The 26400-nt window shown below is 33.6% G+C and overlaps 3 protein-coding genes across 4 annotated transcripts in view; 1 reads left to right on the top strand and 2 right to left on the bottom strand.

Moving 5' to 3' along the window:
• LOC146539128 (uncharacterized) overlaps positions 1-26400 on the bottom strand; it is a 51142-nt gene that overhangs the window by 7935 nt on the left and 16807 nt on the right. The window lies entirely within an intron of this gene.
• LOC146539130 (lipase member H-A) lies at positions 260-13069 on the top strand. Of its 2 annotated transcripts, none has more exons than XM_085185773.1 (8): positions 260-603; positions 3535-3634; positions 4341-4489; positions 5046-5112; positions 6656-6843; positions 7831-8049; positions 11093-11246; positions 12921-13069. In XM_085185773.1, exons 1-8 carry the CDS (start codon positions 567-569, stop codon positions 12982-12984), a joined length of 978 nt encoding a protein of 325 aa, XP_085041899.1. In that variant the 5' UTR covers positions 260-566; the 3' UTR covers positions 12985-13069. The 2 variants fall into 2 exon arrangements, with proteins under 2 accessions (XP_085041899.1, XP_085041898.1); XM_085185772.1 differs by lacking the exon at positions 260-603 and adding an exon at positions 726-859.
• On the bottom strand, positions 14810-26192 carry LOC146539129 (malate dehydrogenase, mitochondrial-like). The gene is made up of 7 exons (XM_085185915.1): positions 25937-26192; positions 25615-25816; positions 22772-22919; positions 19985-20170; positions 17303-17503; positions 16597-16808; positions 14810-15062 (listed from the first exon to the last, which is right to left on the bottom strand). The coding sequence occupies exons 1-7, from the start codon at positions 26190-26192 to the stop codon at positions 14810-14812; spliced, it is 1458 nt and encodes a 485-aa protein (XP_085042041.1).

Below are 26400 nucleotides of genomic sequence, written 5' to 3'. Positions count from 1 at the left end.
AATCACTAAATAATTTACTTAATTATAGTTGATATATTGATTATAGACCTACTTGGGTACTTAAATCAAAAAATAATTGAATAAGTACAATTTGCAGACCAAGGCAATCTCTACCATTAAATTCGAGTTTCAAATCAATTCGTTAGAGCATAGTTTCGGCTGATGGGTCCGCGCCATGGACGGTATCGGAGACAAAAAGAATTATTATAGAAATAATTGCATAACTTCAATATCGACGAGAGAAACAAACAAATGGAAACTTACTTAGTCGAGAAACACGCTTCGAACGGACTGGATAGGTTTAAATCCAATTAATTGAAACATGGCAATGGAGTGATCTCGCGGTTAAGGTTAAGCCTTGTAATATTATATATGAAAAGTTACGTTACATATACTATATATAGATACTATATATTGAACATGGTGTCTGTGTATATATCCGATGAAAGTGTCGCAACTCTCCGTTTTAAGTGAATTCTGTGGTGCGGCTGGAAAGTCTATCTTAATAAAATGCATTATTATGTGAATTGAAATGTTTCTGGATATATCTAATTAATTATACAAACATGAGTTCAACGTGCCAGCTAATGTCCTTTTTTCTTGGTAAGCCATCTGTCGATACCCGCATGTCTAAGGCTATTAGGAAATAACTTGCAATATCTGTTAACTAAATAATTATAATTATTAACATTGATAAATTTTGTTTCTATAATAATCGTTGTTCAGTCGTGACATTTTCACTTTTCGATAAAATGCTAAAGTTTTTTGTAGCTAATAAAAATATAAGTGTAAAGGTATTGCAATAATAAATTAGTGATGTTTACAGCTCTTCTATGTAAATGTGTGTTTTTTTATATAGGTTAGTATTTCAGTTTTACGCTCTTAATTTTAACTGATTAGGTACTTACTGGTGGCGGTATTCAACGCCGCTATTTGTCTTCTTAGATAGGAATAATGAAAATTGAGAAGTCGAAAAGTCGAAGTCGAATTTATTAAATTTGTAGATAATGGGTGTTATTTATTTTTTGATGCCAGTTGTGGTGAGCTCACAAGGGTGTGACTATAAATCATTTCTTCGCTCTGGTGTCGAGGCAAAGCGGCGTTGAGTCTAGCCACTCAACACGTAATGCCTCCAATGTTCCCGCCTTCTCTGGTTCCCTCTGCCTACCCTGCTATGATACAGACTGCTGCTGGGATACAAGGTTAAACTAAAAAAAAACACTATAGCAAATAAACAGACGAAAGTTAAACATAAATATGTTAATGTTAATAATGTAGTTTTAAATAACCTATAGTGCTTCTGTCATATGTATTTGTAGTTAATGCGTTATTTGCATTATTAGTGCATTGTATTGTGCACACTATAATATGACATCAATATTATATAATATTATATAATATTATATATGATATATATAATATTTGAACATATTTTCCAAATTTTTATATATTTCCAATATATAAGAGGCCGTTGTAGCGCAGCGGCACAAGGGTGTGACTGTAACGCGACGGTTGTGGGTTCGATCGCCACTCGAGGAAGTGAAATATTTATTTACGTTTATATTTCCATTTCTTCGCTCTGGTGTCGAGGCATTCGGGGCAGCGCGGCGTTGAGTTCTGCCACTTTGTCTTGGTACCTACTGAGCGATGAAATGAATAATTAATCCACAACCGATTCAGTTTTAGTTATTAATAAAAAATATATACAGGTATCAAATTTGTGGCGTTTTTTTCTTTCTATATATAAATACTATTTATAGGTGTTAATAGTCCTGTCTTTTCATTGAATGGACTTCCTTTCATCCTTTCATTGATTGACGCAGCAGTTATCATAAGTATTAGTTTAGTTTCATGTGTAAATATTATCTTTTTATATAAAAATACGATGTGTTGTTTGTCCCTATGATTTTAATTATTAAGTGCAGGTTCAAATTCCATATCAAGAAAATAAATACTCATTCAAGCGTATCCTAGTACCAACTCACAGAGATTAGGTTCAAAATTGTAAATATAGTTTACTAAGTATTTTATTTGCAATACTAATTCTTACAAATTACAAATGTCATTATAAATATCTAGCTTTAGGTTACTGATTGTAGAAAAAAAACACGACAAAGATATATACGATAAGAATAGAAACATAATTAACGTAAAGATAAAAATAAGAAAAAACTCGGATGACTGTTGATAATGAGTCACTCAGCCTTAGCTTTATTTTTAACTATGCACCTACACCTTTAGAATAAATATGAAAAATATTTTAAATTTAACAAATGTCGGAGAAAAAGGAGACAGGTTCGATATTCGAAGTGGTATGTTACATTTTATGTATTGATTAATTTTTTTGTACTCCAAGGGATCGTAGTCCTAAATATATGATATTAATTTTAGCCTTGATACCTTTACGCGTTCTTGAGATAATGGTAATCAGACGGACTAACGACGATCCTATAAGGTTTCCGTTTTTTTCCGTACGGTACGGAACCCTAAAAAAATATTCGAATCACTGATTCGACAGATAAAAATATTAGTACTTTCTAATTTCGTAGGAGAAGCTGTCAATAATGAAAATAATTAGTAGTATCAATTTACTATTTATTAAAATATAGACAGTTTTATTTTAATGAGACTTTTCCCGTTCCCATTACGAAATTTCCATTCGCCACTTTACGGTTAAGGCTTTTTGGTTGAGTGACTTAACTCAACGCCGCACTTTCCTTCAGTATCCGAGTAAGGAGATGAAAATATTGAATATGCCAATCCTCTGAGTGGGAATTGAACCCACCACCCTCGCGCCACAACTGCCTCACATATTGTACAATTAACATTTATTTCAAACGATTAGTGTGTTCAGCGACAATATTATGTATATTGTTTATGTATTACCTCTTCACGAGTTATTTTCTATTGTTTAAGTGCATCCCATAATAATATATTTAATTTATTATGTAATTGCATAAATGGACTTAATTTGTTTAAATTGTTGCGGGAATACAGTATAAGTTTAAGTAACTTATATTAATGTTAAAGCTCGATCTCCGCTCGAGGAGCTGAAATATTTATTTATATTTCCATTTCTTCGCTCCGGTATCGGGGCAAAGCCTCGACACTGCCTCCGTCTCTCCCTCCCTCACTCCCTCTGCCTGCCTGCTGTGTGCGGGATACAGCGTGAAGCTGATTTTATTTAATTTAAAGAATTTTTTTAAAAAAACTTTTTTAGACGCCATATGCGTGGTCAGGTTTTCGATACTATTTACAAAATTAATATTAATTAACAATATTTAAGGTAAGGCTCTTACTTATCTAAGTAAGATTTTTTTTGTTTGATTTTTTTTGATTTGTGTTGTACAAGACGTTTTTGTTGGACTATTAAATAATTTAAATAAGAACTGTGTTAGATGTTATTTATTTGACCGTTTGTTTACACTCGGACTACTACTCTAAAAGGAAAAACAAATAAATATTAACTTTATTTTGTCAGTATGTATTTGTGTTATTTTGTAATTTTAAATAATATTGTTATATATGTTTTAGGTGTTACTCAGGTGTGCTACATGCCTGCGCCAGTGGGAGATTGTAAAGGATGCTGTCCTCGTGATAACACTGTTGATATTCAGTATTTACTTTTCACCAGGTGATTATTAACGTAGATATTTGTGTTATACTAGCTTGTTCCTGCGGCTTCGTTCGCGTGGTTAAGCGGAAGTAACTAAAAGTTTCGTATGACATATTCTAAGCACGTTCTAATAACCAGGTTACGTCAAAACGATTAACACGCTGTAATATAGCCTATATGGCCTTTCTCTATAAATGGACTATCCTACATAAAATTATGTTATATTTTTATTTGAACCAGTAATTCCTTAGAGAAGAGCTTTGCGCGGTATCCCGCACATAGCAGGGTAGGCAGAGTGAACCTGGTGTTAAGACACTCCGTTCCCCAGAGACGTACTTAGAGAAAAGCTTTCAACCAGGTTCACTCTTCACCTTTTTCGACGATTTTTGTAATGATATACGAGTAGTTTTAGTGACAATGTTTGTTTCTCTTATAGATGAACAAAAGCAGAAATAACGAGTTTTTTTTTAAAAATCATTTGTCAAGACCTAATTTAGCGTATTTCTTTTCGATTTTAATTAACGTCATTGAAACTTGAAAGATCATTTGCTGTAACGGCCTCATTAGAACAGAAGAGGTGCCACCTCTTTGGGTAAAGGCAAATCGATTTAGTAGTGAATATCCTCAAATTTCGCTGAAAAAATTTTGTTACATTTAATAAAAATGTGAAATATGTATATTTTTTTCATATTTATATTAAAAAATATATATATTTGCATTGCAGATCTAACCCAAGTATTCCAGAGTATGTTGATCCTTTTGATTCATCTGGCTTGTCTCGAACGCGCCTAAATAGATCTAGACCAGTGGTCATATACTTATTTGGATTCTCTGAGTCGGTGACAGGACCAAGCACGACCAACTTAAGAAACGGTGAGAGGGCTCGCTATTTTATACATCAATTAAATATTTAGAGGGAAGTGAGGAACGGAAGTGTCTTAATGGGATTGGGAACGAAGTGAATTTAAAGTGAACTACCTCGTGAAGCTTATGATAGCATATGAAGATAGTAGGTCGGTACACTTAAAACTACTAGTAAAAATTATATCAGGCAAATAGAACCAGAGGATAGATAGATAGAGGTAGGCAAAGGGAACCTGGTGTTAAGACAGTCCATTCCCCACTTTCCACTAGTATTGTACATAAAGTTAGGTATAGTGTAGTTTCTCTGATCTTGATCTCTGAAAAACACATATTTAATAGGTACTTTTTACTTTCAAGCTGCATCCTGCATAATTATTATATCGGGGTAGGCAGAAAACTAGTGTTTAAACACTTCTTTTGACATTTGAGAAAGAGAAAATGAGACATTTGAGAACGACAAAATAAAAATATTAAATACATATTATACTATTCCGGCTATGAATCGAACGGCCACGGCCCACCTTCCTGTTTATAGCTTTAATAATAAATTTAATTCATATTTCAGCTTTCCTCAAGCGCGGTGATTACAATTTCATTGCCGTTAATTGGTCCCGACTGGTCGTTTTCCCGTGGTAAGTGTATAATTGATTTAATTTTTCAATCATTATTGTTTAATATATTATCGTATATGAAAATTATTCAGCTTCAAGCTTTACCTAGTATAATTGTGTAGGCCGTCGTAGCGCAGCGGCACACGGGTGTGACTGTAACGCTTCGGTTGTGGGTTCGATCCCCACTCGAGGAAGTGAAATATTTATTTACCTTTATATTTCCATTTCTTCGCTCTGGTGTTGAGGCAATGCGCGGCGGTGAGTTTTGCCATTCAACACGCAATGATTAGAAAGTGGGAAACGGAGTGTCTTAACACTAGGTTCCTTGCTTGCTTGATTTTTTTTATATATAGTTCGACAACTCGAACGTCAAAATGTTGGCTGAAGTAAAAAATATACTTAAATGACGAATGAATTAAAAAATATAAATTATTCGGATAAATATAACATTTTATATACTTAGCAACAAAATTGTATAAGTATTTATATACCATCAAGGAAACAGGTCATACCTTCCTGACCTGAACAGCATCCCCTTAACATCACTCGCCTGAGGATAAATTATTCATTTCAACAACTTCGCAGCCATTACAATAGTATTTTCCATACGAATTAGATTGTAGATTGCGCTCTTTGATATTAGAGTTACACTAGGTTTGCTTTGTGAGAACGTTTCAGTAGTTTACGTTTAAATTTGAAGTTTATATTCTAATAAAGTTATCTAGGCAGTTCGTGGTACAGCGGTGACTATAACGCGACGGTTATGGGTTAGATCCCCACTCGAGGAAGTGAAATATTTAATATTTTGTCTTCATGGAAACGTCTTAAATCTAGATTTTCAGGTTCCTTCTGCCTGCTTCGTGTAGAATACAGTTTAAAGCCGAAATATAAAAGGTTATCTAACTTGTTAAATCTGTACAGGTATAATATTTAGATTAGATCAGCTTCATGATGTATCCATATAGCATGGTATGCTGCGTTTTTCATTTTACACTCCATAGACTTCCCGTGTTGAGTGGCGTAACTAAACACCGAGTTTTGTCTTTTTATCAAGGAGCCAAGCTGCGCCACAATTGCCGCAGCATAATATATGGCATTACATTATTTAATTAAAAAAAAAAAAACAACCTTACTTTGAAATAATTTGTTTATTTCAAAGCTTTACCTACCTGCCTTAGGTACAAAAATGCGTTTTTTTTTTCTTTTAACAATAATTACGTAAATGAATACAAACATGAATTGCTATACTGTTATTTAATCAGACGTCATTTTTTGCAAACGCTAGTTCATTAAAAATAATAAAGGCTAAAAGGTCAGTGCATATTATTCTTGGAAAATTAAATATACATACATATGTATCCATGTACATAGGAGTATCAATATTTTTTGTTTTATCCTTACAAGAAAATTAAATAATTAATTTTTATGTCATTAGACAATAATATAAAATTGGTATAAAATATTTTTTATAGGATTTAGGACGATTTGTCACTAAAAATATGAATCCAAAAAATAGAAGACACTAAATATGGTTTTAAATACTCGTTTTATCGATATTTTTTAGGTATCTTTCTGCAGTCCGGAATGCGAGGTATATGGGACAGCAACTTGCAGATTTTATAGAATTTTTGAACGACAACGGTGTTCCCACAGGATCTCTTCATGTCATAGGATTTTCGCTCGGTGCAGAAGCAGCTGGCTTTGCGGGGAAAAGTCTTAATAGACGAGGTTTAAGACTAGGAAGAATAACAGGTACATTTCTGGAACTCTATGTAAGTTCCTTGTGAATGCTGAGAGCACGAACAAGATTTTCTCGAAATTCTTGCGGGAACGAGAGAAATGGTTGTTTTATGTCATAAAATCGAAAAGAACTATTAATTTCCAAACTAAAGATTTTTGCAAAACTAAGCTAGAAGTAAGTAGAAGTCTAGTATATAATAGAATACCAGTCGTGGCGGTGGTTACACACAAGGAGTTATGAGTTCGATTCTCGCTCGAGAGGCGCGGCGTTAAGTTCTGAAACTCAACATGTACTGACTTTATACTTAAGTGGAGGAGAAGAGTGTATTAACAATAGGCTCCCTCTGCCTAACTTGCTACATACAGAATCCAGCAGGAAGCGGAAAAAAATCTGCAAGTACTTTTCCGTAATTTCAAAATTAAATTCTCGTTCATGTCTGAAGCTCATTTTGCTTGTAAATGTCAAATCACTTAAAATGCAAGGCAAATCTGTGTAATAAGTGCATAATGCATTTGTAGTATGTGCAACATGTGCTCGTGGCTCACAGAAGGCCATGGCCAAATGGTTTTTCCACTTTACACTAATGTACGAGTATTGCAATTGTGTATTTCGTGTGGGCGAAATTATAGCAATTACTAGTTAGCTATGAAGTTTCTTTTTAATAATCTAGATAGACTCGAAATGACTGATTCAATTTAGACTAGGTATGTTATTTTGTTTTTCTTGATAATTATTTACGTTGCGATAGATAGTTATAAGTTCTAGGCATTAAGATTTTATTTTATTTTATTTATTATTTTAAACAATATAACCACAATTTTACTCAAAGTAAAATATTATTAATTGTATTGGAAATATATTCTTATCCTACCTGATTATATTTCTTTCTTGGAAGACAGTGATTTAGACTAAGAAGAATTAACTTGATTTGTTTTCGTTATTTTTGTAAATTGCAAGCGAATGATTTACTATGTAACTAACATTATATTTTCTTTTAGGTTTAGACCCAGCTTACCCAGGCTATAGCTTGGGCGGCAAGGACGATCATCTTTCAAAAGGAGACGCGGTATTCGTTGATGTTGTCCACACAAATCCTGGAATACTTGGTTTCCCAGAAGCAATTGGAGACGTTGACTTCTATCCCAATCATGGTAGTTGGATTCAACCTGGATGCTGGATAGATCAGCTCGTTAAAAACAGAGAATCTCGTTATTTTTGTAAGTAAACCTACTTACTATGATAAATACATCTTAAATTTAGTTTCTACCGTTATTTACATTTCAAAATAATTCTCGTTTCGATTTTCTCGTTTAATAATTATGCTGCCGGACTTAATAAAAAAACTACTATAGGTATATCATGTTATAACATACTTCTTTGTGTCCTCACAACGTATATCTTGTATATCTCTCTGTACGAGTGCTTTACATTTTGCTATCCAATACGTGTTTTTTTTGTTTATTCGACCTAGTCTATAGAGTGCGGTAACAGGTAGGGGGGATAGGTTACTTGAATAGATAGATTAATTAATTTTAATTTAATTTATTTAATGTATATTTAGTTATTACTGTTTAGGAGGACCACGTACTACCGTATCTAAAGTGTTCGAAAGGCTTTTTTAAATTAATTGGTAATACTAAAAGTTATTACATTATAACTAAGCATTTTATGTAAAATTGTATATTCAAATTTAACACATTTTGAACAAACAAAAAGCTTTTATTATGGAAAAAGTTTCATTTTGTTGGAAAACTCAAATACGAATACCGCAATATTTTGTCATGAACATACGTAACGTTTTAATAACGAGTATAAAAAAATATTTAAAAAAAAACACAAAACATGTAATTTTTTCAACAGTACTTTTAAAGTCAACGGTATACCCTTTATTGTTGGGGAAGAATGATTCTGCCTCCCGCAGACCCATTTTTGCGTCGATCGATGCTATGACGTCATCACGGATGCTGAAGGACAAAGAGTTGCCAGATTTTAGCTGTATTGCAGTTATCTTAATATTTTAGTTAGTAATAGTTAAATAAAAATTAACTTATAAAGATCATTTTATTTTTATAGGGTTCCGAATCTTAAAAGAAAATACGGAACTCTTATAAGAGACTATGTCCGTCTGACTGATTGTCTTCTGTCCGGCTGTCAGAATATTTTTTCTCAAGATTGTGTGTAGTCTTAGTTGCCATTTCAACTGGATCTCTCGTAAACATGCATTTTTCTGTTGTGTAATATTATTTCTTTTTTTACTGTACAACCTCTTTCGTGATTTCTCCATTCAACGTTACACTGGCGAAGTGATTTTGTGCTCAACTGGCACGCTCAGAACGCCATAATAAAAAGAACAGAACAGAACAGTCTTAGTTGCCGTGTATCTATATTTATTAAATTTGACAAGAATTGGGAATTTGCAGTACAAATAAAGAAAACAACTGAAAAATAAAAATTTATACAAATACCACAGATAACAATTAATATAATTTTTATCGGTAGCTCTTTCCATATAAAATACGCATCCCCGCAAACTTAGTTTGTCAACTTATAAAAGTCACGTTCTGGTTGACCTACGAGTACCAACCATTATGAAATTGTTACGGAACCCTCAATGGAGGAAATCGACTCGCACAGTCGCACTTGACTGATTTTTTTAATATAACACAAACACGACTCAACCATATATATTTTTTTTACATAATTCTAACAGCAATTGTAAACAACAAAAAATAACAACATTTGATAAATATGTTTTTAAGAGAGGCCAGTCGTGGCATAGGGGTATAAGTGTACGACTGAAAACATGACTTGTTGTGGGTTCGATTCCCACTCGAGGAAATGAAATAATAATATTTTCATTTCTTCGTTCTGGTGTCGAGGCGAAACTCGGCGTTGCATTCCGCCACTCAACTCTACCTATGTGCGAGATACAGAGTGAAGCTAAAAAAAAAGAAAAAAAGTTTAAAGAATTAAAATAATTTTAAAAATAAATTTATTACTATTAGACCAACGCTTATATAGCCTATATTAAATATAGTTGAAGCAAAGTTACATAACATATTTGGAAGCAATACCGTCGGTCCAGTTGGCCTGCGTCCAGAGATTGATTGTTGTGTCCAAATGTCAATACAGATTAGCTATCAGTAGGTGCATTTTTCCTAAATGAAGCCATTTATCAGATAAGCTAGCAACATAATATTCAATTATATTAAAATAATTAGATAATTCGTTATTTTGAAGCGTAACGGATTGCTTTTTTTATCTTCACGCCTCCCTGCACATAGGGAAGGCTGGGAAGCTAGTGAGTGAGGTGAAAACACTCCGTTCCCATTAAGACACTTTTGTTCCCTACTTTCTGGATGCATTGCGTGTTGAGTGGTGGAGTTCAACGTCCCGCTTTGCCTCGTTTCCAGAGCTTGGTTATGAAATATATAATTTTCTCGTGTGAGAATCGAACCCATAACCTGTCGTATTTACAGTCGCACGCTTATACCCCTAGACCCCGACTGGCTTCATGGTATCGATTCGCGGACACAATTTTTTTTATAGTAGTTTTCTTGTTGATATAAAGTAAATTAAGTAAAGTATGTTGTGTAAAATAGTATGGTATGCCTTTTTAAATGTAGTTTACTTCATAAATCTCTTTTTATTTCATTCGTTTCAGCAGAAAACCAAATATGGGACATATTATGGACCATCCCCAGTCACCCCTTTAAATAACTTTAAGGGTAAATATTTATGTGAGCCTCTCAGATGAAGGGTTATGGATTTTTTATATTTACGACGCTGATGTTGTTTTAGGCTTTTATAAATATTAGATTTTGCGTTGCCAAATGAGAATAGAAGTAGGGAAATTATTATTTATTTTTAGGGTATACGACGCTATTATTATTATGAAAAAAATCTAATGGCAGAGGGAATAATTTTTCGAGGCATTGCATGTTGATTGGCGGAACTCACCGGCGGACTTACCTAGGTACCAGACCGAAGAAATCATAATATTAATAATTCATTCCCTCGAGTGGGGATCGAACCCACAATCGTCGCGTTGTTGCTTTCAGCAGAATAGCCAAAGGTAATCAATCTAGTATTAACTTAAGGCCTTCCGTTCCTTCTTTTCCACTAAATTTTCTAAACATTAAGTTGTGAGTAGCGGGAACTTAACGACGCGCTTTGTCTATCAAAGCAGGGAAATGAAAATAATTAATTTCCCCAAATGATAATCGAAGACAGTTCTAAAATACAAAAGTAATTTTGCAGACGGATGCAGTCACAATCGAGCTTGGAGATTGTATACGGAGTCCATTTCAAATCCCACGGGATTCCCCGCGACGTCTTGTAGGGATTGGACCAGCGGCACAGCCAGTTGTCAGTTCACTATAGATGGATATATGGGTTTAGGAGCTCAACCACCGTGAGTTATCTTTAATATATTTATTTTAAAAAATAGGAAAAGGAAGAGGGAACCTAAGACATTCCGCTCCTAATTTTCCACCAATTCTTGAGGAATTGCGTGTTGAGGGGCGGTTCTCAACGCTGCGCTTTGCCTCAATGAAATGAAAATATAAATTTAAATATATAATATATAATATATATAATATATAATATATATAATATATAATAATATATAATTTCCTCGACAGGGAACCGAACCCCCAACCAATCGAGTTTACAGTCATACACTCGCACTCCTAGTTCCTAGTTATTTCTTTGTTCTCGAAACAGTTTTTGAGCTTAGCCATATTAAGTGGATAATCCAGTTGTTTACCCTTCGGGAGACAGGATATGTCAAAATATATTAATATACTGTTAGGGGATGTTGTGTTTGTACGTTAATCCTATTATTTATTGTAGAGTCCTTATAACAAAGGGTTCTCTTAATAAAGGCAAGGGCATCTATATTTTAAAAAATCAACTTCACTCTGTATCCCGCACACAGCAGGGTAGTAGAGGGAACCTAGTGTTAAGACTTCGTTCCATTTTCCGCTAAAGTTTTCGAGGCATTGTGTGTTGAGTGGCGGAACCCAACACTGGGCTTTTGTCTTGGTAAAGATGATTTTACTTTTTTTTTCATAATACTTAAATTGATAAATTTTTGTTTACGTGAGAAAATAAACTTAGTCACCTATAACATAATAGAAAATGGGTTACACGTATTTTGTTAGTGTTTTCATAGTATACAATAAAACTCTAGTTAGATGAATATTTGAGGTTCTTTTTACGATTGAAGCTCACAGCTAGGCACGTTCTGGATATAAATCCAATGAAACTGGATTTATATTTGTCGTAATGAAACGCTGGGAAGGACATACTTCTTTATGACTATCGAATCATTCGTGTGAAATATGCCATTTGAATAGTCTAAAAGGTCTAAAGATAACACAAAATCTTTCCTTATACCAGCTTAGAATTATGGTATCATAAGTTTAGTACAATGTTTTAATATTTATTTTAAACTTAAGAAATTAACATTAACATTTAAAAAATCATAAACACTCACCTACACGCTGTACACCGCACACAGCAGGGTAGTCAAGTGGAACCTAGTGCTAAAACACTCCGTTCCCCACTTTTCAGCGAACTCAGGGCGGAGAAACAATAATTCCTTTCCTCGAGTAAGGATCGAACCCACAACCGATGCGTGGCCTCAGAACATTTAAACATTTTAAGTTCTTTAATTAATGTAAACTTAAACTGCCTACTGCATTTTTATATAATAGCTACTAGTTGCCTTACTAACGCTTATTCGAGTGTAGTTACATTAATTAAATTAACTCAGACATATATAAGTACTTTAATTAATATGGCAATGGTATTTAAGAGGCCAGTTGAGCCGCAGGGCAAACCGTGTTCCTGTGAACACGAGAGGTTATGGGTTCAATTCCCAATCGAAGAAATGAAATATTTAATATTCTCATTTTATTCAACACACAATGCCTACAGAATTCGGCGTTAAGTAGAGAGCGGAGTGCTTTAACACTAGACTCCCTCTGCCTACCCTGCGATATTAGACTCTGCCTTCTCTGCTACATGCGAGATATAGCGTGTTACTAAAAAAAATATTTAAAGATTTATTTTTCATTTTCAGAATGAGGGGAAAGATGTATTTAAAAACTAATCAAAGCCCACCTTTTGCAAAGAACGGTCCATAGAAGTGATAAATTATAAGTGAAGTAGTGTTTAAATTGTGAGTGTTCATATTTATTGTATGTAAATAAATTTAGCCTGTAAACTGTTTTTACTATGTTTGCATTTATCGTTATTTTTTCCTATTAGTCCCGTAATAGGTGCAGATTACACATGTATCCGAAATTTTATGTAGAATTACTAAGAAGGGATTTTGAAAAATTTTAACCCTAAAGGGATGAAATAGGGCTGGAAGTTTGTATGGCAAAATCTTTAACTGGCCACTGATTTTAATAAAAAAATAACTTTTAAAAATATTTAATTGAACAGAGCTGTTGTTGAGTGACAGAATTCAACGCCGCACTTTGCCTCGTAACAAAAGCGAGAAATGAAAATAATAAATGTTTTCCAATGTCCTCAACTGGAAATTGAACCCACTCCACTCACTGCGCCACAGTTGGCCTCTCATGCCTTTGGACACATAGCCAATGATTGTCTATACGATAAAACAAACATCTGTTAGTCCTAAATAGTGTTCCATACGAACACGCGCGGCTCAATCGAGATTGTGTTGACAGATACCAATGATGAGGGCATTTACGTTTTCATTTGGAGTAATTTGCCATTCTGATAGCGAATGGGAATGTCACTGGAATATTTTCCAATCTAGTTTGTACTACAAATACTATAAATTATGTATGACTTCTAGTAAACTTTGAAGAGTTCCACTAATCAGCTCCAGGCTCCATCATCACAAACTACATGATACTATACTTTTGTACTGCAACTCAATATGCAAAAGCTCCAGAATTCGGCTGAAAGTGGAAAATGGAATTATCGTAATCGTAATGGGAACGGAGCGTATTAACATTAGGTTCCCAGGTTCCTTCTGCCTAACTTTCGATGTAGCGTGAACCTATATATAAAGCGCTATAAATACGTATTTGTAATTCAGAAGGACTTTTTACATTTCCCTAATTATTAATAAAGCTAATAATGAGAGCTTTCATTAATAAAGTATATATAAATATATTAATACTAATTAATACGATAAAGTCAATATATTAATAAATGAACAATAACATATAGGTAAGTAATGTAGTAAAGCTTAACGATCCATTAGAGGAGTCATAAAAGATATATTCTGATAACCCAATAAACCTTTTAACGCCCGCAAGTAGCTCAGAAAAACATTACTGGTGTTGCCATCTTTCTTTCGTCTTCCGCAATTTACAAGGTCTGTAGAGGGGGGGTTCTTACACTAAGTGTTGTGTTGAGTTATATTTTTAACTTATTTAGTAGCTATTATACATATAAATATATTTTCATTATTTATTGGGGTTATTTTAACAATATAAAACATGTGTAAAAATTGCCCCAAATCAGGTCAATCACGTCAATCTCGACAGTTTTGGTCAAGTAGACCGTGTCAAAAAATACACGAAATCTCATTTAAATATTTCATTAACAATGATAAAGTGAAAATACTGTAATTCCCTTATACTTAAATATACAATTTTACTATTATACCAACAAGAATCGGTATTTTTACATCAATACATGAGCATTAAGATGTAAACATGAGAAGAAATATCCATAATATTGGTTGTCTTATGCAATAGGAAATAAAAAAATAAGGTTAAGATGGATGAAAAAAGAGATAATTGAAATAATTTCTTTCGTAAATACGAAAAGGCGAAACGAGCAGAAGGCAAATAATTTTAATAATAATAAAAAATATCATATATGTTTATTATGTTATATTAAAACTTGTTTAAGTTAACATTTCTTTTTATTTTCATACAAAAATATATTTTACATTTTTTTTATTTTTAAATGTTAATGCATATGTTATGCAGCTTCAGGCTTACATTCCAGCAATCTATAGTTGGGCTGGCAGAGGAGGTCAGAATTTGAAGCCGCTACTCCCAGATGAGGTTGAGTGCTCATGTATTCGTGATACCAATTCATTGCAAGATCTTCTCTCCATTTTAAATTGAGAAAGGCATATTCAGTTAGTTCTAGTTCACGCTGACTTAGGAAGGGAAGATCAATGTCATTACAAATGCCCTTACCGTCTATTGTAACGCTGAGGCCCAGAAATCTAAAATATACGTAGATTAATGTGAGATGAAATATTTATTTAAATACTAGTGGACCCGAACGCGGCTACGCCCGCTTGAACTATACGAATATTTACTAAATCTATTTATGAAATTATTTTCAGTTTTCAATAGAGAGGTGCGTTAAGCAAGCTCATTTTGGTTGACGTTTTCTAACAACAAACTTTGCAAATCGTTGCTTAGCAACGGTCCCATAGCGACGGCTGTTATTAATATGGCGGAATAAATTGCATGTCAAATTAATAAGTATTTTAATATATTGGTATATATCGAAAATATTACAAATATGAGAGAAAAAAGTATCCTATGTTCATCCCGAGACCCTCAAGTATCTCTATATGAGTATTTTATCACAATTAAATTAGCGGTTTGGGCCTGATTGCGGAAAATACAGACAGATAGACAGACAGAGTTACTTTCGAATTTATAATATAGGTATGGATGGATGGATAGGTATGGATATATTTTCATTTCTTCGCTATTGTGTCGAGGCAAAGTGCAATGTTGCCTTCCACCACTCAACACGCAATGCCAAAGAATTCGGCGGAAAGTGGGCAACGGACGGTGTGCGGGATACAGCGTGAAGCTGGTTTAATTTTTTTCTAATTTTATTTGCATAATTTCGGATTTTATTATAAATATTGTGATAGAGTTGGCTTGTTCATATTTTTTTTTAATTGCATAAGTAGAACGCATTAGGCATAATAGAGCTAAAGGTATTAAATAAAAACGTGTTTAATAATAAAGAATATTATATAAAGAAAAAACTTTATTATTAATAAACACATAAATTTACACCCACAATAATAAAAAATTTTATAAAACCGTACAATTGTTTAACTTAAGACCATACATAATAATTAAAAAAAAATCATATGGTCGCATAGGCACAGTCATCAAAACGTTCATATGGTCTGGGGTTGTTAAACTGTAGTTGGTAGGCGTGTAAACTGCTGGAGGAACTGAAGCACTTGCAATACCAATCCTCCACCATCTTATGCTTACTGTATAGGTCATTTACAGCAAGATCTACCCTCTTCATTTCCACATCTGACATCTTGGGGAGGCCGAAGCTTTTAGCAATACCCGTACCAATTATTTCCACGGTATTCGCAATAAATCTGGAGAAAAGTCCAGGGTTTTCATTTAAAACTTCTCAAAGTCACATCATATTTATTATTTAGGGCAAAATGTTTTTATATTATACATTTTTTTTCATATATATTTTGCACAAATTTACCATAAAATAAATAAATATTTTAAAGGTTTTTTACAGCTTCTCGTTGTATAACGCGTATAGTAGTTATATTACGCAGAGGGAACCTAAAACGATCCGTTTCTCACGCACCGCCCAATTTCCGAGACATTGCGTGTTGAGTCACAGAACTCAACCCTTTTATCTTATTATTAGTGGGAGGAAATAAAAATAATTCATTCTCACGACTGGGAATCGAACGACCGTTCAGCGACGATGACGGTTACAATTGACATAAGACCAAAAGAACAAAAATTAACCTGGAAGGTGAAATAACTTGGCTGGCGTCGGTTTCAACGAATCCTGAAACCCTCGGCACATCTTTGCACAACAGTGCCCAAGCCACCTTGCTAACTAAGCCAGCTAGAGCGTGAGCCTCACTGAGCTCAGCAGCTCTGGCACAACTACCATCACATCTGCTGACCGCCTGCGACGCGCTGCGGACCGCCTGCGTCATTATTTTAGAGTTTTGCTGCAATACAAAATTGAGTTTTGCGATTTTTCAATATGAAAGTATTAAAATATGAACGATCGATTGTATTTGAGTTGCGTAAGTTTTTTGTATTCGTTTCCATGTTTTATTAAAAGTTATCCAATGAGAGGAATCTGTGCTACCATTTTTATATTAAACGCGTAGAATAACAAAATATTTCAACCTCACCTTTTTTTTCTTTTTATCTTCACGCTGCAGCCTGCATTTACCTACATGTAGCGGGATAGGTGGAATGATCCCAGAATTAAGACACTCCTCTCCCCACTTTCCGCCGAATACTGGCAGCGTATAGAATGGAGGAACTAAAGGCGGCGCTTGTCTCGACAACAGAGCGAAGAAATATATTATAATATATTAAATATTTCATTTTCTAGAATGGGATTCGAATTCACTCAAATTTTCCACCACTTTCCACCACAATTGTTCATACAAATTCACCAAAACCAAACCAAAACAAAGAAAACAAGCACTACCTCGCTAAAGTCAAAATACTCCAAAGCCCTCGAGAACAAAGGCACTAACGAGGACCCTTCAGTGCCACCGACGCACGGCACGTGAACGTACCCCGGCTCCAGAGAAAGACCGCGGGCGGCGAGCGTGCTTGCCCGCATCTCGGGCACCGCGAGGGAACCTAATAGCTTCCTGGGGTTGTACCACCCTGTCTCTTTTAGTGTCTACAATTTACACGTTTTTTTTTTAATGATTACTACGGGAATTTATGTTTTTGAAAATATGTAAGTTATGAATTTATAATTCCTATTTTTTAGTTTTAAAATTCAAAGTGGAAGCCAGTCTTGGCGCAAGGGGTGCAAGCTTGTAACTGTAAAGGCGGCAGGTTGTAGGTTCGATTCCCAGTCGAGGAAACTGAATATTTCCTTTTCCGCTCTGGTGTCGAGGCAAAGCGGAGTGTAGAGTTCCACCGCTCACACACAATGATTTTAGAAATCGGTCGAAAATGTGGAACAAATTATCTTAACACTAGGCTCCCAGGTTCCCTCTGCCCACTTTGCTATGTGCGGATGCGGATTCAGCGTGAAGCTATAAAAAATCTAAGTAAAATTAAGCTTTAAATTCATTATTTTGATTTTTAATATTTTGTTATATTTTAGATATTAAAAATTAAAAAGTAATCTAAAAAGATGCTAGAACAAATTAAGGATTTGTAATTACGTACATTACACTTGTTTTACAAATTAACAATTTAAATGCAAAATTAACTTTACAAGACACCCTACTTGGTTAAACCTGCACGAACACACTTCAAGAAATCTCAAGAAGTAGATTCGCTCCAATAAAAACAATCAAAGTAGTTGAGTAATAAATGTTTACTCGTAGTCCAACCGCAACGAACTCTCGTAGATTTAGATTACCCAAGTGTATTTTGTTTATTTATTTTATTTTTTGGAAAAGAAACAACTAATTTGTGCAATACTTGCAATTTCAATTAAATTTACTCCGTTTTTATTATAATGTGAGACAAATATTGTGTAACTATTTAATATTTTAACAAAAGCCTAATTTACTTTTTGTTACGACAAATATTATTTACTATTACTGTTATTGAAAATTACAAATAAAGTAGATAACGCTATATTCCGTACATAGTAGACAAATAAACTTGGAAACCTAGTGTTTAAACACTCCGTCTCTATTAAGACACTTCCGTTTTCCATTTTTCGCTGAACTCTGAAAGTATTGAGTATTGACTGACCGGAACTCGCGCTCTATCTTGCTACCAGAACGCGAAAATGAAAATATTAAATATTTAATTTCCTCAAGTGGGAATCGAACCCACACCACCACACTGGCCCCAAAAAAAAAAACCTTCCCCGGAAGCGATATAGGTAGTGTAATGTACTAATATTCCGATAATGTATACGCAAGTTCATAAACTTTTAATACTCCATAACGTGAACGTGAACGTATACGTAAATAAGGGAATTTTGTAATGAGATGGCTGAGGGGGCCTGATGGATATAAAACTGTTGTAGTCGTTACGATAAAATGTTTTTAAAAGCCTCTGCCATTACATGAGGCATTCTTATAAAATCTACGGGGCTTTTTAAGTCGGATTAAAGAGATTTTATTAATGTTTATAATATATATTTATTTTTCTATCAGCTTCACGCTGTATCCCGCATACATTGAATGGCGGAACTTAACGCCGCGCTGTGTTTAGACCATACCAGAGCGTTTTTTATATTAATTGTTGTTAAAAACAGATTTCTCGTTAAACAAAAAAAATAATCAGAAAATTAGTAGGTACAGTAAGCCTATGTCATTATATAAATGCAAAATTATAAAATAAAGAGCTCATCCATTACGCTAGTTTTTTTTTAAATAAGCCCCGCTATCGACCTAATTTAGAGCTGAGTGCTGATGTGAATTACTGTTTTATGTAGGTCGTCTAATGTGCTCCGTAAAGGTCAGATGGCGAATTGATATATGAAAAAAACTAAGGTCACTACGATAAGCTTATTAATTATTATTGAATTTTTCTAGCTTCACCCTGTATACTGCACGTAGCAGGGGACGCAGAGGTTACCTGGGAACCTAATGTCAAGACTCCGAGCCCATTTAGATAGTTCTGTTCCCCATTTTCCACCGAATACCGGAGGCATTGCATGTTGATAAACTTATTAATTATTATTGAATTTTTCTAGTTTTACGCTGTATACAACACGTAGCAGGGGACGCAGAGGTTACCTGGGAACCTAATGTCAAGACTCCGAGCCCATTTAGATAGTTCTGTTCCCCATTTTCCACCGAATACCGGAGGCATTGCATGTTGATAAACTTATTAATTATTATTGAATTTTTCTAGTTTTACGCTGTATACAACACGTAGCAGGGGACGCAGAGGTTACCTGGGAACCTAATGTCAAGACTCCGAGCCCATTTAGATAGTTCTGTTCCCCATTTTCCACCGAATACCGGAGGCATTGCATGTTGATAAACTTATTAATTATTATTGAATTTTTCTAGTTTTACGCTGTATACAACACGTAGCAGGGGACGCAGAGGTTACCTGAGAACCTAATGTCAAGACTCTGTTCCCCATTTTCCACCAAATTCTGGAGGTATAGCGTGTTGATTGGCGGAACTGAACGCCGCAATTATATAATTATTGAATTATATGCAATGAAATAGCTAACCTCAGCAATAAGAGGCACCATGCAATCTATAGGCGATGTACACACTACGATGAACGCGTTGGGACACTCTTTAGCAATAGAGTCCGCGTACTGTTTGACCATCGGTGCTTGATAACAGAATCTTGTTTCTAGAGGCATATCCATGGTTAAATCTCCACTTTCCAATATAACAACTATATCTGAATTCTGGAATGAAAATTTTGTTAAAAAAATTCTAAAAATTAAAATACCTACTATGTCAATTTCGTAGAAAGAATTGTAATAGTTAAAAATCTTGAATAAACTTTTCTGTTACTGTATTACTTAATTTTTGAAATTTGAAATTTGGCAGGTAGGCAGGTTAGAGAGTGTAAAAAAAGTACTAAGAGACAGGACTCCCAAGGGTTCCTAGGGGAAGCGGATAAAAATCCATTTAAAGCCTTAAAAGTCTTCGCTAACAAAGTTGCTAGAGACGATTTATATGATAATAGAATTTCACAAGTTGAGGATAGAGCAATGTCTCACAAAGTTCTTTCGGTACAACATATAGATAATATAGGTATATTATCTATATATATAAAATCGAAAGGTCACTCACTCACTCACTCATCACGAAATCTCAAAAACTACCAGAGTTAGGAATCTGAAATTTTGTATAGGAGTTATTTATAGGACGTAGGCGTTCGCTAAGACGGGAATTTGCAATATTCGACTTCTAAGGGGTTGTTTTTGGGGTTGAAAGTTTGTATGAAACTTCGTTACTACAAATGCTAGGAGTCTCAAATTTAGGTACTGCGAAACTCGGCGGAAAGTGGGGTGCAGAGTATCATAACCCTAGGTTCCCTCTGCCTACCCTGTTATATACGTTATACAGCATGAAATTAAAAAAAAAAAATAATACGTAAAGATAAAAAAAAACTCATTAAATATGGCACCTCATAAGGTCAATAACATACAATCGTTCTCACGACCGTATAAGGGTGCGGCAGATATCGCGTGATCAGCCTATAGTTAACTTATTAGTATTAATATTAATGACGATAATTGATTGAGACATTATTTCTTTTTACCTTTATGCTGTATTAGTATGGTAAGCAGAGTGAACCTAGTGTTAAAACACTCTGTACCTGACTTTCCGTCGCATACGGAAGTCAACATCGCACTTTTTGCGTTGGTACCAGAGCGAAATGAAAATATTAATAAATAAATAATAATTCATTGGGGCACAAGGACCTCAATAATATTAATGCAAATAATAGACTATTAAGATATTTAGTAGTACTTTTTAGTATTATAGAAGAATATATTTCTTATACTACTAAAAACGCTAAATACCTGAAGCCTTATCACTATATCTTATCTGCTCAAGCTATGCACTTAATTGAGTATCTAAAAGGCAAGAACGAAACAGCCTCTAATGAATGTGATAAAGGCAATTAAATGATAAAGCTTTTCTTATCTTTAACTAATAATACATTCAACTTTTCAAATATAAAATCCAAATTGAACGTAACGTCTGTTTACAAATTTCGTAATTCTCATTGCAATTGAAATAATAAATTAATTTTGTTTGTTTGTATGTAATAAAACCATCGAAAAAGGAAAGTAATAGACGTACAAGATTTAGCGGTTGGTCGCTTACTGTATTGATTGGCAACAGACTGAGGTCGCCACCCTCACTTGCAAATACCACGTAGAAAACGTATGGTACTATTGGGGTTCATCGATTGACTTACTTTTTTTTTAATACCGTGAATAGACGATCGTATTTTTATTATTTACATAAGGTTGAATCTCCCACTTCTAGTAGAGTAGGCAGAGGGAGCCTAGCGTTAAGACACTCCACTCTCCATATTCCGTAAGTAGGTATCGAACCCACAACTTGTTACATTTACAGTCACAAATTGGTGCTCCTGCGCCACGATTGGCCTCAACCATAATGTATTATACATATATACACTCGTATATTGTATTGTTTTCAAAAAATAAAACTAAATAAAACCTGTAAGAAATTGAGAGCCTAATTAAAGAATTCATAGCACCATTTCACCTTTAGCGGAACCTTTCTTTTTGTATTAGATACTAAATGACAGAGAATTTTGTTATGAAAATAACCATTTCCTTGAAAAAGCTTTGAGCCCATAAAAAATCAATGAAACACATCCAAGCTGCACCTCATACTTTAAACTATTTTATATTTCAATGCATTAAATCTATAGAATCATTAAAATTCAAATTCTAATGAATTATGCCAACAAAATTGGAGGAAGACGACCTAAGTTCCAACTTAAACTTATGAAGACTGAGAAGTTGAGTGCGCTTCAAGATATGCAAATTTTGGTCCCGTCAACAAGAAACACTTACGAATATACTACGACTATATAAAGTGAGGTAGAAGTGCGAAAATAACCTTTCGAGATGCATAATAAATTTGGAGAATATAATTTACATAGAATCGGTACAGTTTGAAATTGTATGAAATTCAACGTGCAATCTAAAATTATAGGTTAATTATGCGTTTAGATAAGGTTAACTTATTACACATGTAGAAAGAGTACTTATTATTGACCAATTAAATATATATTTATTTGTATATCTCGAAATATAAATAAATAAATAATAATTACCAACAAATAATTAATATTTGTAATAATTTTGTACGCAAATTGAAGTTTATCTAGTTTTATAAATTGTACTTCCCGTTGACTTATAAACATAAAGTTAGTATAAAGCCCCAATGGCCGGTTTCTATTAAATATAAGATACTTAGTTATATTGTTAACAATTCATATATAAAAAAAGGCAAACCTGTAGACATTTTTCAATTTCATTGCAAACACAACTAAAAGCTTCCACTATACAGTTAGTGTCAATATGTTGAATATCTTGAACTACTTTGCAAATATCTCGAGAACAATCTGAGCAATGAGTATTCTTTGCTTCGTACAAACGTAATCTGAAAAAATCAACTAGAACTAACTACCAGAGAAATTGTCAAAGAACTAAAGGTATTAATTATTCAGTTGGTTCATTGGACTATTTTATTTTTTTTAAATCAATTCATAGCCCTGTTGGTTTCATCAAATCATTAATTACTTTTTATATAAGTACGAGTAGGTACATATCTAGAGTTACATACCTATCTATATAAGATTTTTTCGTAATCTTTCCATATACAGAATAAAATAATAAAAATATGAAAATAACAAACAAAGACATAGGGGATGTTAAAAATGTAATGAGCTTAGAGAAAAAAGATATCCAGTAGTTCCCGAATTATCTCATAAAATCCAGACTGTTTTTATTACTTGCTTTACTACATGACAGTGTGTCTAAGGTTTCTATTAACGTTTGATCTACACCATATAAATATCTAAGGGATTTAACGTACTCCGACTGAGAATTTTTATGTGCGTGCTGGCTGGCTTCTTAAATGAAATGGTTCCACCGTTATAGAACCTCAGACACTATTTCTTTACCGCCAGTTAGAAATACTTATAGCGTGTCAAGATTTATTATACCTCCTTTATAATCTGATTTATGTTTTCACGAACTATTCTGTGCATTTACTATGTTTGACATTTCTATTTAAATTAATGGCGTTGAAAAATTTTGGCGGCAAAATTGTATAATTGAGTAATGCTATAATGGATATTTAAGTTGGTAAACCTGTTATCGATAAAAGTTTTGCTCAAGAATGCTTTTAGACTAAAACACCCAAAGAGTTTTAAGTAGTAAAAAGGCTATTTGTGGTTTTTGTTTGTTATGTTGTCAACAATGTTTTAAAAATAGAAGTAACAATGAGCGAAACAATGGGTTATGTAGGACAGCGTTCTTATTTTTCTTTTTTTAAAAAGAACAAACATTCTGAAAGATGATATTAAAAACTTTAGTTGTAAAACAAACTGTGTCTTTTTTTAGTTTGTTTTAATATTAAACACATAATTCTATAGTAGACTACGACGTTTACGACGAAGATATTATTCAGACAATATTGGTACATTCATAATCCCACAGGGATTACTCAGGCGTAACGGAATTATGGCCCATAAAATGTCATTACCAGGGTATCCCTTCCACAGTGATTTATTGAAAATGTTTTTAGCACACCTTTGTTTTTATAAATATAAAATCAACTTTAGCGTCAACGAAATAGGTTGCATTACATAATGACATAAAAATATAGCAAAAGATAAAAGAAATGAAAAGAAATATGAGGCAATTAGGAACAATTCACTAGATATTTCTTTCTTATCAGAAATCATTTTTAATTTTGCCTGTACATAATATGAAAATAAATGGTCTAAAAGCTAAGCTTAACTAAAAAAGCATCTTTGGAGCAATTTAAAAGGCTAAAGGCTAATTCGACCTTAGATTGTTATTTTTGGTTATACAAAAAAGTTCTTAAAAACAAAATCATAGTGTTACCATTCTGCCACAATTTTGATTTATGTGGAAACCCACTTTCAACACTGTACGTACTCCTTATAGGTCTTTGTGGAGAACAGTAACTTTAATATAATGAGTGAAATGCTATAGAGTTTTTGAGATAAAACTTGTTCTATTATTATAAAATATAGAAGTTCAAGCGGCCCACTATCTCCGTATGAATGTGACTGTGGTATAAAAAGTCTTTGTGCAGGAAAATTATAATTTTATTACATATGACCTACATACAGTATGGTGCAGAAAAGTACGCATATATATTTTTAATATGTTACCCATTTCTGGAGAGCAAATATCTCGTATTGATTTTCTCTCTTTTAGAAATCTCTTTCTTTTCATAAAAACCTAATTGCCACCCTCAACGCTGTTTGTATGACCTTTTTGACACTTGCCATATTACTCGTATATCTATTTGCTATCTTTTGTCTTTTGACATGAGCGCATAATTTTACCTCCTTCACCATAATGGAAGTAGTCTGACCCTGTGTTACTATATAGACAATTTTACTACGTTATATCAACGAGTAATGGTAAGGAGCATTTTTGAGCAATTTTTTGCTAAAGACCTATTATCTATTTTTTTTAACTGAACCCTAAAGTTCCACATAAGATATTTTCGGTATTTTAGGTCACTAAGATATCTCTTGTGTTAGGTGGTACAATAGAACGGCGTACCACAAGATTGTACAATTAACCACTGCGCCTAAGGGTGTCTTATCATCACGAAAATTGGGGTATAGGGAGAAGTTATATGTAATAACTTCTCCCTATACCCCAATTTTCGACGCGCTCATGTAAACAAATATCATAAATTAAGTCTATGTTGAGACGGCAAGATGAACGGTCCCAAAAGGTTTGACCAGTACGGGTCGGGTAAACTGATGTCAGAATTGCTATTTAAAAATAAGTGAGAAATTTAGTGTAATATTATTTTAACTCTTAACATATTGTAGATAATAAATTATTTACTTACAAAATAATAATTTTAAATTATTATTATCACTTTCGATAAAGAAAGAAGAAAGTGAAGAAAGGGAGGAAGATATCAAATTTGTTTTAAACAACTTTTCTTCTTTATCGATTTTGTTTTTAGGACTATAAACATATGCCTACATTGTGTGATAAAAGTTTTAATTTAAAATTAATGAACTCTTACGTTTAGTCCCTACTTTATCCTCCTTTTTATATTTATAATCATTACTTACTTTTTCACACATGGACATTGTTTAAGTAGTAAAGCTATATATTGGCCAACATTTGTGTCTGCGCCAATGATCGAAATTTGGACACCTGGTCGAGGCGGCGGCAGCGACGTCGCTGTCCTGCTAGGGTCCGGCAACGCCTTTGGTTCAGCTACCGCTACTTCCTTACACACTTTTTCTTTACATTCAAGACTTCGAAATGGAGCTTTGGAAAAAAAGAAAAAACTAAATTCTCAGCAAGTTTCAGCTTTAAAGGTGAAAGTTAAACACTTTTTCTAAACTTATATTAAAAGCGCACTGTTTGATAGCTAAAAATAAACCTTACTTCCAAAGTTAGATCCGCCTTCCATGATTTTCAACTTTATTTTATGCAAAATACCGTTTTTCTTTTTGCCCCACCTGTTACAAGGCTCTGGGCACACTGGGTCTACCTCTGGCGGTATATCAACACAGGCACGCCTGCAACCGTCATCGTCATGTCTCTTTTTGTATCCCCGACTATTATTTGTAAATATTCTATATGAACTTGGAGATGCATCAAGCAAATTTTTCGTTCTTAAGAAGAATTGTCGTAAATTCATTTTTTATTACAGATTTATAAAATTAATTAGATTTAATTGGCATAATTTATTGTAATGATATTAATCTATTTCCCAAAAAAAAAACTATTGCAAAAATTTGGAAAGTATCATTTGTGTTTAAATAAAAACGTTTCTAACGTCATGTCATAACCAAGAAGTACCTATTGAAAGAAATGAAAAAAAAAATGAAAAGTACGATACAGGCCGT

Source organism: Heliconius melpomene, chromosome 5 (genome assembly GCF_056956725.1).
Source record: "Heliconius melpomene rosina isolate 202511_hmr_F chromosome 5, ASM5695672v1, whole genome shotgun sequence".
NCBI classification, from domain to species: domain Eukaryota; kingdom Metazoa; phylum Arthropoda; class Insecta; order Lepidoptera; family Nymphalidae; genus Heliconius; species Heliconius melpomene.
Note: the sequence above shows the minus strand (reverse complement) of the source record. Positions and strands in the feature narration are given on the sequence as shown.